Below are 16,559 nucleotides of genomic sequence, written 5' to 3' on the forward strand. Positions count from 1 at the left end.
TGCCTGGCACATGAGCGGCTCCGCCCTGGGTGCCCGGCAGCCCCAAAAGGTTGGGGACCACTGTTCTAAGGTATATTGGATGGCAACCAAACAAAGTAATTAAAACCTTTATTTTATGCTTTGTCACTTAATTCTGTGTAACTGCCACTGGGTGCATTTGAACCTGGGACCTCTGAAGTTGAGTATAGGAGCCTCTACCCTCTGAGCTAAAAGCCACCTGTTTTGAGCCCATACTGTAGAGGTCTCTTGTTCTTAACTGTTGCTGTGGTCTAGGTACCACTTGCATTGCTCAAGAGCCACACTGGGTGTGTGGGTTACATCTGCATATGCGTTGTTTTCTCGGGAAGCTTTGTACAAAGCATAGAGTTTTTAACATTGCTTTATTTGTTTCCATTTGCTTTGAGGATAACGAATGCTGAAATAAAGCAGAAACGAGGAGTTTAAATTTCAGAAATAGCCCAAAGCTCTTTTGATGCCTGTTTCAACTGGCAGAAGAAAGTGGTGCTCTGATGCCAGTGAAATAAAACCATTCTGTGGAGAAAGCAGATCAAAACTGTATGTGGAATGTTACTTGTAGATGGAAAATATCATGACCTGCACCACAAAATGTCTTAGAGTAGGAAATAGAAGGTTTATTTTCATATATTTAAAATGAGAAATAAAACATCCAAGTGGAGATCAGATGGTATGTTTCCAAAGCTACCTAAATATAATACAATAGAATTAAGATCTTTTTATCCACTCCCAACACACTGCAAAAATACCAGAGCAGGGATAAAAAAAGTTGTGTGTAGTCTGTTTTATCAAAATCCATAGCTCAACTTTGATTCTGTATTCATTCTTTTAATAGGTGGAGTAACAGCTATCAGATAGGTCTAAGGCAGTGGTCACCAACCAGTCGATCGTGGGGGCATGGCCAGTTGATTTCCAGACAATTAATCGCCTTGCTCCCCCCACCTCTCCCAGCCCAAATGTGGAGTCTGCACTGGCGCTACCGTCTCCTGCAGAAATAGTTAGCTCCGGCTTCCTGTGGTGTGGGGGTGGGGATGGGGGTTGGGAAGGGAATAAGGGAAGTCCAATGGTTAAGTGCTAGAACCGGAGCCAGATCTGGTGCGGAGCCTTGGAACTCCTCTCTCCTCCCCCCCCCCCCCCATATACCACCCCTGCAGTGCCTTAAGAAAGAAGGAGGGCAGCATGGAGAAGGAAGGGAAGACAAGCAAGTGTGCGCTCCTCCTCTGCTCACAACATCACGTACGCTTTCTTGTCTTGCCTTCCTTCCCCGTGCTCTGGAAAGGCAGAGGAGGGGAAAAGGGAGGGCTATTTAAGATGGCAGCACAGGAGCCAAAGTAGCTGGATTTCTTAAAGGAGCTGCATGTGTGCGTCTTCCAGCACTGCCTGCATATCCTGCCCCAGAGATTTTCATCCCCGGAGACCCCAGGTATTGGCTGAACTGCTCCTGCCCCCTATCCTTGGCCACACCCCCACCAGCACAATGTTCTCTGGCCAGACCCCCCACCGGTACCCTGCCCTCTTCTCCAGCCAGATCTCCCACCGTCATCCTGGTTTCTGATTCCAGGGCAGACACCCACCAGTAGCCTGTTCCTGTCCCCTGGCCAGACCTCCCACCAGCACCCTGTGTCCTGACCAGACACCATTCAGCATCCTTTCCCGTGGCCAAACCCCCATCAGAGCCCTGGCCAGACTCCCATCAGTACCTTTGCCCCAGGCTAGACCCTCATCAGCACCCTGATCCTGCCCTCTCCCTCCTGGCCAGACAGCTACCCCCAGCTTGTTCTTGTACCTTACTTTCCACTCAGATTCTGCACCGCCTTCCCTATCCCACACACTGCATCCCTCATTTTTGGCCCCTCCTCAGAGCATAGAGGGGCCCACAAATTCCATTAACTCTGGAACCCCAGGAGAGTTTATCTAAACTGAGGCCTTGAACCTCAGTCCTACCTACTCCTCCCCACCATTGGGCTGGAGTGCCAGGGGAGTGAGGTGTCTCAGTTTGGGCCACATCAGTGAGGCTTGAGGGGGTTTGTTTTTTCCATCTCACTTGTGTGGTCCCTGACTGATTTTTTTTCTTTGGGTCAGTGGCCCCTTACCCAAAATAGGTTCCCTGCCCCTCCCATGAATAAAGACCGTGTTGAAATGTTTTGGGTTGGACATACTATTTTATTTAAAAATGAAGCCTGGCCAATAAGCCCCCAATTGCCCCCGTCTGGCTGCAGTATTATAACACTCCTGCACCCTTCCCCCTCACTCCAACCCATCATACACCTGAACCCCCTGCCTTGAGCCACTCATACATCCCAATCCTGATGCTCGCACCCCCCACATCCTCAAGCCTATGGCTTGCTCCAGCACCCCAACCCTCCACCTGACCCCAATGCTCTCCAGCTTGCAGCCCCCTCCACAAGCCAGCATCCCCTTCTCCACCCAAATTCCCTCCTAGAGCTTGCACCGCTCACCTCTTCCTACTCCTAAATCCCTCATGCCCATCCCAGAGCCCACACCTCCTGTCTCAACCCAGTGAGAGTGAGTAAGGGCTGGGGACAGCAAGTGATGGAGAGGAGGGGAATGCAGAGGGCAGGGCCTCAAGAAAGAGGTGGGGTCCTGGGGAAAGGATGGGATAGATCTTGGCTTGCCCTGACATTTAAAAAGTGATCTTGAGTGTAAAAAGGTTGGAGACCACTGATCTAAGGTTTTAAGTTTTGAAAAAAAAAGTCACCTTGAAACAATAAACATTATTTAAAAAATTGACTGCACTGTGTCTCATGGAAATAATCCCATTTGCAATTGTGTTGACCTTACAAAGAAGTGAGTGCTGATTTTTCTAGTCTACTATATTAGCAGAACTCTACAATTCTTGTCTCTTTATAAAACTGTCGCTTGGGAAAGAGGAGCCAGGATAATGAAGGGTGTAGTGGCTTGACATAAATGTGACACTGACAGGTTTTACTTTGAGGGGGAGAGAGAGAGAGAGAGAGTGGCATGTAGCTAAGTGGATAGTGTAATGAAATTCTGAAGTGTTACAGAAATTAGGAACCTCTTGGAATTGTTTTGTGCTCCAAGCTGGCACATGCCACATAACCAGTAGATGAATATAAATCACTAATCTGCTAAGTATCAGAGGGGTAGCCGTGTTAGTCTGAATCTGCAAAAGCAGTGAGGAGTCCTGTGGCACCTTATAGACTAACCGAAGTGTTGGAGCATAAGCTTTCGTGGGCAAAGACCCACTTCGTCAGATGCATGTAGTGGAAGTTTCCAGAGGCAGGTATAAATATGCAGGCCAGAGAGTTTACACAATCAACTCAGGATTAAACAAAGACTGTGAATGGCTGGCGAACTACAGAAGCAGCTTCTGCTCTCTTGGTATTCACACCTCCAGATCAGCTACTAGAAGTGGGCCTCATCCTCCCTGATTGGATCCACCTTGTCATAGCTAGTCTGATTCTGGCCTGCATATTTATACCTGCCTCTGGAAATTTCCACTACATGCATCTGACGAAGTGGGTCTTTGCTCATGAAAGCTTATGCTCCAACACTTTGGTTAGTCTATAAGGTGCCACAGGACTCCTCACCGCTTAATCTGCTAAGGGATGTAAAATCTGGTTTAATCCATTAACCAGTTAAACATTATGGTTAATTGATTAATCGATTAAAGGGGGTATGGGTGGGGTGAAAGGGGCAACTCTAGCTCTGCTGGGCTGGCTCACCCCTACCCTTGCTTGCCGAGGTCAGGCTGGAACAGCCTCCTTGCCAGCGAGATGCCCGGGCTCCCCACTGACAAGAGTGATCCCTGACTGCAGAGTTTCCAGGCTCTCTGCAGACAATTCTACTCTGGACAACTATAGCAGCCCATGTCCATGGCGGGCACCCCGTAGGGCTGGAGCAGCCCCCTGCCTGCATGAGGTGGGGAGCTGCTCCATCCCTCACCAGTTAGCAGTTTAACTGGAACCAGTAAGCATCACCCACTAAGGGTGTTACTTACTGGTTAGTTTTTCACATCCTTAGTCTAGCTGCTGGTGTCTTTTACATTTCCATAGACTCCGTGGTTAGATGCATGGACAATAAGACTAACATATAGAAAAGGATTGATATTACCATGTACTTTTCCCTGTGGAAATAAACATATGCCTGGGGGAAAATAAGGAAACCGTTTCAAAATATTAATAGAAATCACAATTTTTGCATGTTCTGGTCTACTGATCTGGACAGAAGTGTTCTAGTCCCTTCCTGAGAACTCAATTTAAAACCCATTAAAGGCAACAGACAGATCCCCAGTGACTTCAGTGGGCTTTGGATTAGCCCCAGAATGAAAAGCAACAACACCAAGAATTTAGCCAAGAATCTTGTTGAGAATGTCTCTAGTCTTGGTTCTGCTTTAGGTGTTGCCAGGACAGAACATTGCTTCTGAAAGATATTAAACCATCTTGTTAGTCGTTAAAGTGCTACACAGTCCTGTTTTTTGTTTCAGCTACACCAGACTAACACGGCTACATTTCTATCACTATTCCAAAAAGATAATGAGGGGTTTATTTTTCTGGGGTGCTAAAGCATTCACATAAGTCAGTAGGAGCTGGGGGGGCTCAGAGTCTTGATATTAGGCGGTTGATGTTTGGTGGAGGAGAAAGCTAAAAGGTAAGGAAAGAATTTTCATCTGTGGAGGGTGGCCACAGCCCACAATTGTGGGACTCATTTTTCTTCCTGTATTACAATCATCATTAATTGAAAATATGATGCAAAATATTAAATTTCCTCTCATTTTGAAGAGGCTTCTGTTGCTGAAATAAGCCTTAATTTTGTTTCCATATTATTTTTCCCATAGAGTGGGAAGCCACCGATTAAGGATATGTTCACAGAGCTCAAGGATGGAAGGAAACTCTTGGATCTTCTAGAAGGGCTAACAGGAAATCCATTGGTAAGAAATATGTAATTAGTGATTGTGAAGGATCCTAATCACCTGACTTCTGTCTCTTAAATACAAACATCCCACTATCTACTGTGAATCAATTTGGGCTTGATCTAAAGCCCAGTTGTAAGGCATCACAAAAGGGACAGTCTTTCATGCTTTGAACACCCGTTTGTGGTACTCCATTTTAAGCTTTGTGGTCCTTATCTTGCATTTGGATCTTCGCACCAGACCCATAGGCAATAGGGCTCCAAACAGGCTAGGCTGCATGAGTCAGATTGCAGTAGGTCAGGGGAAGTGGAGTGGCTGGTGTTGTCAAAGATTGCTTTGAGTTTTAAGTTCTCTCTGATCCAACCCAAAGTTGAGCATGAAAAAAGAGGAAGGGAAGCCTCAGTTGTTTTCTGTGTGCCAAAACAATAAATTTTGTCTCTTGTTCCTTTTTAAGGAGCCAATAACCCCAGCTGCTCTGTTAAACTGCCAAAGGCTTCACCTTTCCCCTTGAACTCCCACAAGGCTGTTATACAGCCAGTACAAAATTCCACAGCACACTGAAAATTTAAAAATTGTGAAGTTTGTGCAAGACAAATTCACAACATTCTGAAACAGGTTTGTTTCAGCACACAAGGAATATTGTACTGAATGCTACTCTTTTCATAGTCAATTCAGTACGCATCCCTCTGATTTGTTCAGTTTTCCTTATTTTTCTGTTTCTCTTTATAAAAATACCATACCACAAGCATAAATTTCCTGTTGTTCTCTGTTTATTTTGTTTTCAAGTGTTTTGACAAGAACAAAATGTAACTTTGTATTTTTATTTTTAGCCCAAGGAACGTGGTTCCACAAGAGTACATGCCCTAAATAATGTCAACAGAGTACTGCAAGTTTTACATCAGAACAATGTAAGCTTATATTGTAACTTAAATACATTTTTTGTGGTCAGTTCAGTTTACTAAGTCTTCTCAGAGAAGGGAATTTCAGATCATAAACCTACTGCACACAGTAAATAAAAACACCACCAGACAAAATGAAAACTATGAGCAATTCACATGGTGAGTGTTTTCAGCTAATGTCTAACCTTTTGGTGAAATAATTAAATGCTAACATTCTGTTATCAAAATGAGACAGTTTTTGTTGAGACTTTGATGAAAGCAACTAAATGTTTTGACTGTAGACATTTGTTCTCTGTGTGGGTTAAAGTCTTTTTTGCATTTTCACCTCTAATTATTTACCACTTGGAAGCCACTATCACTTCCAGATGATGTGTGATATTGACTCAATGTTGTTTAATCTAATCTAGTTTCTTAGGTACACTCACAATTGTAGTGTTTGAGGGCTACTTCCCTAAACCTTTGACACACAAGCCATATATGAATGCATATGGCTTCTTTAGAAATCTCTGACTCAGCCAAACAAGTATTCTGAAGATTCATTCACCAATTTAGGATTGATGAATGCCATCTGGGATTGGAGACTTTGATTTGTTAATTATCTGGAACAGGGAGTATGTTTCTACAATTTTTATAATCTCTAGCACAGTATGGCTCTCTTCTTTTCATTGCTACAATACTTACACTTTTAGATAGTAATTTTAGGGAGTATGTGTTAAAATATTTGTTGTAGGCATTTTTGCTCCACAAACCAAAGCTGCCCATGCAATTTCAGCTTGGAAGTAGTTGACCTTATGCTAAACTGATCATCTCAGTGCAGGAATCTAGATGGATAAATAGGAGGCTCCTTAAAAGAAGATGCAGCACTGGTGCAGGAATTCTCAAGGGTATGACAGTTTTTGAATTTTTTTGGGGAAAAGGTAGAGGTCAACATTTCAGGTGGAGGGAGGAGAGCACAGTGGCCTTCAAATAAATCAGTACTTGTAGTAAAGGTTAGAGTGGAGGGCAAGTGCCAAGTCGCAACACTACTACTGATGAAGGGGTGTGCAGGGCTAATTTGTGTGAGTGGCACTATGACTTTTAGGGATGTTAAAATGTGGCTAAGTAAAAGTGTAAGTGCTGAAAATTTCAGCAGTTACACGTGGGGAGAGGGAGGCAGCTCCTACCTCGGACCCTCCCCCCCCACGCTGCTGTCTGTTACAGAGGCAGCAGAGTGGGAGTGGAGTGGGGCACGGCAGTCTGCTTACCAAGAGCTGGTACATATGAAAAGCTGGCTTTTAAGCCAGCTCCCTGTGTGTACCAGGAGCCTGCATGTAACTGTGAAGGTTAGCCAACGAGCCCAGGCAGTACCACTCACGTGGATTTGGCCTCAAGGGATGTCTGGGTCAAATTTTAGTGGCACTTTTACCCCATGTACCAGGAGCTGCTCATTTGCCTTTTGGAGTTGCGGGGTGGGAGGGGCTGCAAGTTTACAAAAACCTGAAAGCTACATATGTGTTCACATTATTGTATGATTTTCGTATAGTGAAGCAATTGTATTTTTTTCTTCACAGAACAGCTTCATGTTAAACATACTTTTTTCTAATTAAAATTGCTGTTTTCCATGTGGTAGGACATGAAATAATTCAGAAACAGCCGTGTTTGAGTTTTGTGTAAATGATTTCAGTGTATTTGTAGACACTGATTAAACAATGTTGTGAAATTGTGTGTATTTTTGAGCAGTTTCACCTTTTCTTTTGTTGGATTAAAATGTCACTTGAGAACAAGAATTTATTCTTCTCTGACATACTGTACACACATTTATTTGCTTTTCTAAGCATAAGTAATGACTCTTTCTAGCCTGAAATCAATTTTATTTATTTTATGAAAGTAAAAGAGATTGAGTTAAATGATTGAGTGATTCATTGGTTTTTCCTTGACTTTCCAGCATCTGAAGTTTTGGAAATGTTCAGGTAGTATTAGTTAACAGACTGTGGTGAAGAGTCTGCACATGATTTACACCAGATGCTCAGAAATATTAAGAACTGTTTTACGGTAAATGAAGAAGTGGTGCCATTGAATAGGATTACTGCCTTATTGCCTGGGAGCAGAGAGGCTATAAAATATCAATAACTTTTGAAAGAATTAGTATTGAAAGTATTTAAAAATATATTCTAAGGATCTGGTGAGTTCTAGGTGTCAAAATTTACAGAGATTGTCATGACTTCAGTTCACTTAAGTGAACAGAATAGTTTAGATGATGCTAAAAAATCTGTTTGAAGATCAGAACATGGAATGGTCTTCATAAAGTGCAGTTACAGGATTTGATGTAGGATATAGTATAGATACTAGGAATGTTAACTAACGTGTAAACGTGAAACCGCTGGAAATTTTAGCAGTTACAGGTTTACATATCGGGGGACAGGCAGGAGCCAGTGCTCACAGGGAGCCAGCTTAAAAGCTCCCACCTGCCTTCCCCTGCTGCCTCTTATAAAGAGTTAGCTGCGCAGGGAGCAGGTGGCTCCATGGGAGCCAGTATGAGCTGAGAGCTGGCTTGAAAGCTGCTTCCTGCATTTACCAGTTCCCACCTACTGCCTCCCCCCGCACTGATACCTCTCTATTAAGAGGGAGCTAGTGCTCCCATCAAGCTGCCTGCCACCCTGCACTGCTGTCTCTTTGAGAGGTGGGGGCAGGGCAGGCACTGCTGCCTCTGTCAGAGAGAGGCAGCAGCATGCAGTGGGTGGGGCTGCTTGGTAGGAGCTGATTTGAAAGTGTGTAACACCTTTTTGAGGCAGCAGCGCGGGAGACAGTGGTACTGCAGGAGCCAGTGCTTGTGGGGAGCTGGCTTTTAAGATGGCTCTTCCCCAGTACTGGCTCCCGCTTGCACCCCTCGCCCCCCTGTGCTGCTGCATCTGTGGAAGGCTAAGGGATGGGGAGAGGTGGCTCCTCGGGAGCCTGTTTAAAAGCTGGCTCCTGATGGGCACCAGCTCCTGCCTCCCCTCTTTTCCGCTTGCTGCCTCTGTCTGACACACAGGCAGCAAGTGGGGTAGTGGTGTGTGTAATTGTTGAGATTAATTGATAATCCCAGGCAACATGTGGACATCTCTAATAGACAAAGAGTGGGTATAGAAAGAGTTGTCTGTAATCACACACATTCCCAAACTATAAGCATTTTTGTTGCATGTTCTCAGGATCTTTCCTTTTTTAGATTAAATCACACCGTCATGCAAAATAATTTTGATAAAGTGCACTAGCAGCACTCCCGTTATAATGTGCTCCCTCTTTTGCATCCTAGCTTTCTTTCCAGTGTTCAGTGATCTGCATTGGTGACTATTTTCTCTCTCTGTCTCTCTCTCTGTCTCTCTGTCTCTCTCTCTCTCTCTCTCTCACTCTCACTCTCACTCTCATATATACTCCCAGCATTTATGAAGTGGGCCATAATAAAATTCTGCATGTTTTACTGTAGAGATTGGAAGAGGATCCTTTCCCATCCCATTGCCTTCCTCCCTGTCTCCAAAAAGCATACATTTCTGTTACTTTAAAATGTGCGTCTGCTTGTGAAGTAGACCCTGGATTGTGGGGTTCTGTGTCTGCTGTAGTGTTTCCATGTCAGTATCACTCTCCTGACAAATAAGAAAAAATTGATTTGAAAAGGTAACACTCAGCATTAGTTGAATTCAGTGGAGTTACATAGGTAGACTTCAGAATCTCTATTATTGGTGATAATTCACAGACTGCAAAGGCAGAATGGGCTATTCTGATAATTTAGTCCAGGGGTGGGCAATAATTGTTGTAGGGGGCCACATCACGAACTTTGGTTCATGGTTGCAGGCCGGCTCTGGCCTCCTGGTAGCCCCCCTGCCCCCAAAGGAGCTGTTCTCTCTAGGCACTGTGCCCCTGGCAGGGAGAGGAGACTTCACGTGCTCCCCCACCCCAGGCCAATTAGGGCATGGAGGTAGGGGAGCGTGTGAAGTCTTTTGCCCCCTGCCCCCAGCCTGCCATGGATGCATGGTTCTTAGAGGGTATCACCAACTGTTTTGAACAACTGGTGGTTGGTTCCCTCTGTGCTGTGCATCCCTGCTGGGGGGAGGAGACTTTTGTGTGCTCCCCCGTCTTCCAGGTCATGATTGGCCTGGGCGGGGGAGCAGCAGAGTGGGCCACGGGCCAGATGAAACAGCTTGGCTGTATCTTGCCTACCTCATATGTAGTCCTGTATAACAAAGCCCATAGAGCTTCCCCAAGATAACTCTTGTAGCATATCTTTTAGAAAATCATCCAGGCTTGATTTTAAAAATTGCCAGTGAAGTAGAATCTGTTGTGGTCCTCGGGTAAATTATTCCAATGATTACTTATATTTTTAAAAATGTAAACCTTATTTCCACCCGGACTTGTCTAGCTTCAACTTCAGTTATTGGATTGAGTTGTTTGTCTGTGATAGGTTGAAAAGTCCATTATCCAGTTTGTTTCCCAAGTAGATTTAACCTTCTCTATATAGACTGAGCTCCTTGAATCTGTTACTATAAGGCAGGTTTAATCATTGGCATCGATTCTATTACAGTCTTAAATTCTTTATGAATCAAGTTCTGTTTCAGTTGTACTTTCTTGTGTAAAAAGGAGTTAGAGATAAGATTGTTTGAAACACAGTGTGAAACAGAAATTAAGACGGTTTCAAAAGGTTCCATAAGTGATGAGATCAATTAAAACAATATGGGAAGTTTCAAGAAAAATGAAGAGATAATTAGTGATGAAGGAAATTGAGTAAGGAAGCTAAAAACGAACATCATCTTCTCTGTTGCAGCCCCATCTGAAAAATTAAATAAACCCCACCAACACTGCCTCCATATAATTTTTGCTGAGTTGAGTCCTCATTAAACTTCTTCAGTTAAAATTAATGACAAACTAATTCTCCCCTGGACTCTTTTACCACATGCAAAGCTTGTCACATGTGGCTTCTGGCTAAGCTTGAAAACTAAAATTGTACATAATTATGACATTTATAGTATAGTATTTGGGATTATTTCTTGCCTTGCAAAACAGACCATTTACTGCATGTTTGCTCCCTATATTACTGGTTGGGATTACTTACTCTGTAACCTACGTATTTTGCTTCTAATTGTCTTCATGACAAATTCATGCTCTCTGTTGAAATGTCTGCATGACTGTTTCCAGAAAATTAAGTGCATCTGTTCATTTGCTAGTGGCTGGCTGGTTAAATAAGAAAATAGGAGGTCACCCAAATCCTTGGTGGGAAATATTGTTTGACCTGGATTTTATGTCTTCAGGTGGAATTGGTGAATATAGGAGGGACTGATATTGTTGATGGAAATCACAAACTGACGCTGGGATTACTGTGGAGCATCATTTTGCACTGGCAGGTGAGGAAACTTTGGGGGAGCTGGGTCTCTTTCCAGGAATTTGCACATTGGTCTTTTTGAATTCTCACAAACTTTTCTGGGTCCTCTCATGTGAAAAGCAGAGCTTCTCTTTTGAGTGTGTAATTCAGAGTAGGTCAGAGTTTAGTTTCTGACCTCTTCCACTGGCTGAGTCCTCCATTGCACTTTCTAATATGTATCTAGTTGTGCTCAGTCAATTGATTCTGTTCCCAGTAGTGTTACCACACAAACATTGTAAATGAAGACTAAAAGATTACATTTTTATTCTTTTACTTGCAGGGTCTTTTTAAAAGTCTTCTAGTGGAATGGCTTTGATATTGTAATTGTGGACTGATTCTAGTGTCTCGCCAAAGTAGCTCCACTGAGTTTAATGGAGTTGCTCATGACTTACATCAATGTGAGTCAGTGGAGAATTGGTTACTTTAGGAGGGACTGTGGCCCCTTCTTAGGCATCATCGAAAAGTAGTAAATGGCATATAAGAGGCCAAGGAGAATTTTCCATGTGGAATCATTGCTGCCCTCTCTCTCCTGCTAGGGCCCAGTATAGGGGAACATGGTGAGGGCAGAACCAAGGCCAGGAGGAGCCAGAACCATAGTGTATTCCATGCAAGCCTGGGCAGTACTGAGAATGCTGTTGAAACTTAGAGCAGTCCTAGACTTAGACTGTTACACTAAGGTCCCATTCTGCCCATACAGAAGCCCTTGTTCAGGAGACTGCAAAGTGTCTTAAAGGCAGCTGATCTATTGTGTTTAGTGAAAACAGTGTTTTGATTCAGATACCAGTTGGAGGAACAACTCAGCTTACAGGTTGTTTGGACAGATCAATAGTTAACACATTTGTAGATTGTAATTGTTACTGATTGCTTTCCGCAGGTGAAAGATGTCATGAAGGATATCATGTCAGACTTGCAGCAGACAAACAGTGAGAAAATTCTGTTGAGCTGGGTTCGGCAGTCCACAAGGCCTTACAGTCAGGTCAATGTTCTGAACTTTACCACAAGCTGGACTGATGGACTGGCCTTTAATGCTGTGATCCACAGACACAAGTAAGGGAAATATTAGATCATTACACAGCTATGCAAATAGGCAGCTTCTGCCTCTTCATTCTGGAGTGTTCAACAGCTTTTAGACTGTTAACATGATTCACTGCTGGTGGGGTGTTTTTATAACAACAATGGAGGGAAATTTTCCTGTCCAGCGCTTAACTTGCAGAGAGCAAAGCCAGGGCTATGCTGTAACTCCTACTGTTCCTGTGTCCACTTTTTAAATATTAAAAAATAAAAATGGTTTTAAATCACGGTTGATGTGCATTAATTAGAAAGTAAGTTGAAGACATTTTTACAGAGAAGATATCTTGGCAGTTAGACCGTCTTACTCCTTTCACCAAAACTGAATACACTGTGGCGGGGTGGGGGAAACTCCAGTCCAACTTACTGTTTGCAGCATTTCTAGTGAGTAGATAAAGGAACACTTCGTAACAAATCAACATGTAAAACAGGTGCTGGGGCTCCCTCTTCATTTTGAGTAAGTGTGATTTGAGAGACAAAGTAATTACTCTCATATAGTTGGCATACATTACTTACCAGAAGAAGCAAGGGATAATACAATTTTTTATTTCTGTAGTGTAGTATTTTACTTTCCGTTGGCCCTTTCTCTAAGGCTATGTCTAGACTGTAGGCTTCTTTAGGAAGAAGCTTTTCTGGAAGAGATCTTCCGAAAAAACTTCTTCTGAAAGAGTGTCCCCACTGCCAAAGCGCATCGAAAAAGCAGTCTGCTTTTTCGAAAGACAGCATCCACACTGAATGGATGCTGACTCGCATTTAAGCTGTGATTACTATGGATGGAGTAGCCGCCAGGGCACTTGTGCTTTTTCCTCTTTCCTCTTCTTTTGAAAGAACTACCTCTTCCCGTCCAAACATGCCTTTTTTCTTGTAGAAAGTGGTTTACCAATGTTGGAAAAACCCCTCTGTTTTTTTCATTTTTTTTCGAAACAATGTGATTTCGGTGTGGATGTAAATGAAGGTTTTTTTTTTTTGTTTTGTTTTTGTTTTTTGGGAAGAACTGCCATTTTTCCGGGAAAAACCCCCCACTAGTGTAAACATACCCTAAGAGTTATTGTTTAAGCTGTCTGGACAAAGATCACATATTCTTTGTTTTGGAAAGTATTTGGCAGTCTGTATGAATAGTTACTACTAATTTAAAAAAAAAAAGTATATGACTTTCATCAGATATTTTCATGTTTGGTCAGTCCAGTCTCACAAATCTTTCTGTTGCCATCATTTCCTAGAACAGGCTATTGTTACAGCATCTGGGGGCAACCAGATCATTGCTCCACTGGGCTAGGTGCTGAACAGACCTGTAGAAAATGCCAGTCCGTTCCTCAGTGATCTTCTAATCCAAAAGACAAGATGTAGTAGTTGGATGTGATGAAGAAACAAGTTTCGTATGGCATGCAGAGGAGACAGGGAAGAAAAATAATAGAAAATGTTAAATTCTTTTAAGCAAAAATTGCAACTTCATAGCTGCCCAATGAATTGTGTGTGTATGTTTAAGAAATAAAGTATTTAATAAAATACTCCTCTATCTTGTTACACAGAGGTGTATCATTTTGTAAATCCTTTCTAACCTCCTTGTTTAAACCCGTCAGATATTTGTAGTGAATAACTAAAATCCTATTAATTGTAACTAATATCCAACATAACTAGGATAAGATTTTTATTAACCTTTTCCTACATGTCTGAACCTCTCACTCCCTATTCAGTTTTGTTCCTCAGCTCTGTATTTATGCCAGTTGCATTTAAGTACTCACCCTTTTCCTCCCCACCATGTTTAAGAAATCTAAGAATAATAGCCATTTAAAAAAATAGAACATTATTCACATCTTGTGATGTGTGCAGTTCAAACGCTGCAACCCTGTGCTAATTGTAGTGCTCTAAGTTTGGAAGTGAAATGACTAGAAAGAAAAGTGAAACTGATTTCCTCCCTCCCTCCATTATCCAAACTGAGTGCAATACACAAAGTAAATATGTAGCAGTAACGTTGAAAAATAAATATTTTAATAATAAACTATTTTTTTTAAACTGACAGTATCTCTTCTAATGTTACTACAAAAATAGTAGTTGTAAAGTATATTTGTCACGGGATGGGAATGTTACTAAAGTCATTTAGGTATAAAGTTAATTATTCAAATATGCCCAGAATTTTGTTGATATTAGTATGTTTACTGCTTGGAATCTCAGTTACACTTTTGAATATCTGTAATTGCTAAAATCATTGTGACGGTATCTGATATGTGGGAGATCTTTTTTTCCCCTTCATGATTGATTTTATTTTTCTTGTACTTTCAGACCTGAGCTCTTCAGTTGGGATAAAGTCACTAAGTCGAGCCCAACTGAGAGACTGGAACATGCTTTCACCATAGCCAAAAATGAACTTGGAATAGATAAACTGTTAGATCCTGAAGGTAAAATATTTTCCCTTGATTAGAAATTGATTTTTGAGATAAGTGTTCAATACTTACTCCATTTACTTTTAATTTAAGTAGTGTCAAGTTGTTTTCCTATTGCAACAACTTCTTTTCTTCAGTCATTGACATTGAAGAGAGATCTAGTTAAAAGGGTGTATGTGTGTAAGTAATTGTAAAAGTGAGATGTCTTCACTGATTGTTTTTATTTAAAATTAAGTGTTGTAACAAATGATTCTTGGATGAGAAAGAAGCAAAATCTGGTTCACAATATGTTTGTTTAATGAAGTAAGAATATCAGAAAGTATAGGAGTTAAAACTATAAATGAGATCATTTTTCAGGCTCGTCACATATTAAATACTATGTACTGGATATCTCTTCTCACACACACTTTTGCTTTTTATTGCCTCTGAACATCAGTAGCATTGTTATGCTTAAAAGAAGCACACTGGACCTTTTTTGGGGGATAAGGCAACAAGCCGCATTTGTTGATAATATAACAAAGTAGCATATGCATTTACACATACACACAGACACATGTCCTGCTGGTTGAATAGTTACCAGTTTGTTCCTCTGTCCAACCTATTGGACAGATAAGTCAGGTGTGAGGAAGAGAGCTGGGTTCTTGTCAGTCCGGACTGATGCTCTGTGGTCTTAGCAGGATGAAGAATCATACAAGACACCCCATCCTTTATAGGATTTTCCTTCCATGCAGGTCTATGCATTTTGCCTTGTCAGGCCTAAATCAGTCATTGAACATCTGTGATGTAGTGGGAGTACCTGGCTGGTTTCTATGCTGCTGGCTCTGGGGGAACCCCCACTGGCTGCAGTTGGTACCATGGCCCAGCAAAACAGGATGAGTCATTATGCAAAGGGTGTCTCAACCTGTTTGACCAGCCATCCCCCATGGAGAGGAACAAAGGAAAGTGGATGCTGCCCTGGCTGGGGGGCAGGGCTGGAGGAGAACTAGGTTAGTTCCTGTATGGAAAGCAGGGGAGAAGGAGCTGGGGAGGGGGCTGGGACTCCCCCATCTCAACGGGGGCACTGAGGCCTCTTAGGGTGTGTCTAGACTACAGAGTTTTGTCGACAAAAGTCCACTTTTGTCGACAAAACTATACCTGCGTCTACACTACCACTGAGTTCTGTCGACATAACGTCGACAGAACTCAGCAGTTTTGTTAACGCTGGTAAACCTAATTTTACGAGGCATAACACCTTCTGTCGACAGAGTTCTGTCGACAGAAGGTGTTATTGCATGTAGGGTTGTGTCTAGACTACAGGGTTTTGTCAACAAAGCAGCTTGCTTTGTCGACAGAACTGAATGTGTCTAGACGCTCTTTGTCGACAGAAGTTTTGTCGACAGATATTGTCGACAAAACTTCTGTCAACAAAAGCCTGTAGTCTAGACGTACCCTTAGCCTCAGTTCCTGTAACCAGATGACATCTGTGCTGTGCTATATCCTGGAGAAGCAATAAACTACCTCCATTCTACTGGCTGGGGGAGTCTGTTCATACCATTTGGGGGTGCAGGAGACGGGGGACCCCAACGCGCCGTCACAACATCACAATGAATCTTCCTAAGACATAAGTTTATTGGGAAGAAGTTGTTCTCAGTCATTTCATATCCATATGCTGACAACCCTTCGGGGTGTTGTCTTCTGATGAAAGTTGTTATTGGTTCCCTATCAAAGGGTGCTTGCCACTAACTTCAGGGTTCATCAATCTGCCTCGGTCCAGTTTGCATCTTTAGTGTGCTTTCATTTAGTTGATAATTATTTGGTGCTTCTAAGTCTCTGGCCCTTCCTCTGACCATTTGAGCATGCAGTGGCCTTCACACTTCTCTCCTAAAATATTCTCTCTCTCATTCACACAAACAATACATTTACAGAATTGTAGCATGGAACAAAGGGGTACTTCT

General features: G+C 42.5%; 1 protein-coding gene across 9 annotated transcripts in view; it reads left to right on the forward strand.

Moving 5' to 3' along the window:
• UTRN (utrophin) overlaps positions 1 to 16,559 on the forward strand; it is a 559,106-nt gene that overhangs the window by 107,665 nt on the left and 434,882 nt on the right. For 8 of the 9 annotated variants that reach the window (XM_075924350.2, XM_089777288.1, XM_075924351.2 and 5 more), the window contains 5 exons: positions 4,835 to 4,927; positions 5,740 to 5,817; positions 11,067 to 11,159; positions 12,051 to 12,223; positions 14,525 to 14,640. In XM_075924350.2, coding sequence (XP_075780465.2) covers positions 4,835 to 4,927; positions 5,740 to 5,817; positions 11,067 to 11,159; positions 12,051 to 12,223; positions 14,525 to 14,640 — 553 coding nt within the window. Of the gene's footprint in view, positions 1 to 4,834; positions 4,928 to 5,739; positions 5,818 to 5,857; positions 5,968 to 11,066; positions 11,160 to 12,050; positions 12,224 to 14,524; positions 14,641 to 16,559 lie in introns of those variants that run through there. The other variant, XM_075924357.2, reaches the window with a different exon arrangement.

Source organism: Pelodiscus sinensis, chromosome 3 (genome assembly GCF_052426305.1).
Source record: "Pelodiscus sinensis isolate ZL-2025 chromosome 3, ASM5242630v1, whole genome shotgun sequence".
Taxonomy (NCBI): Eukaryota; Metazoa; Chordata; order Testudines; family Trionychidae; genus Pelodiscus; species Pelodiscus sinensis.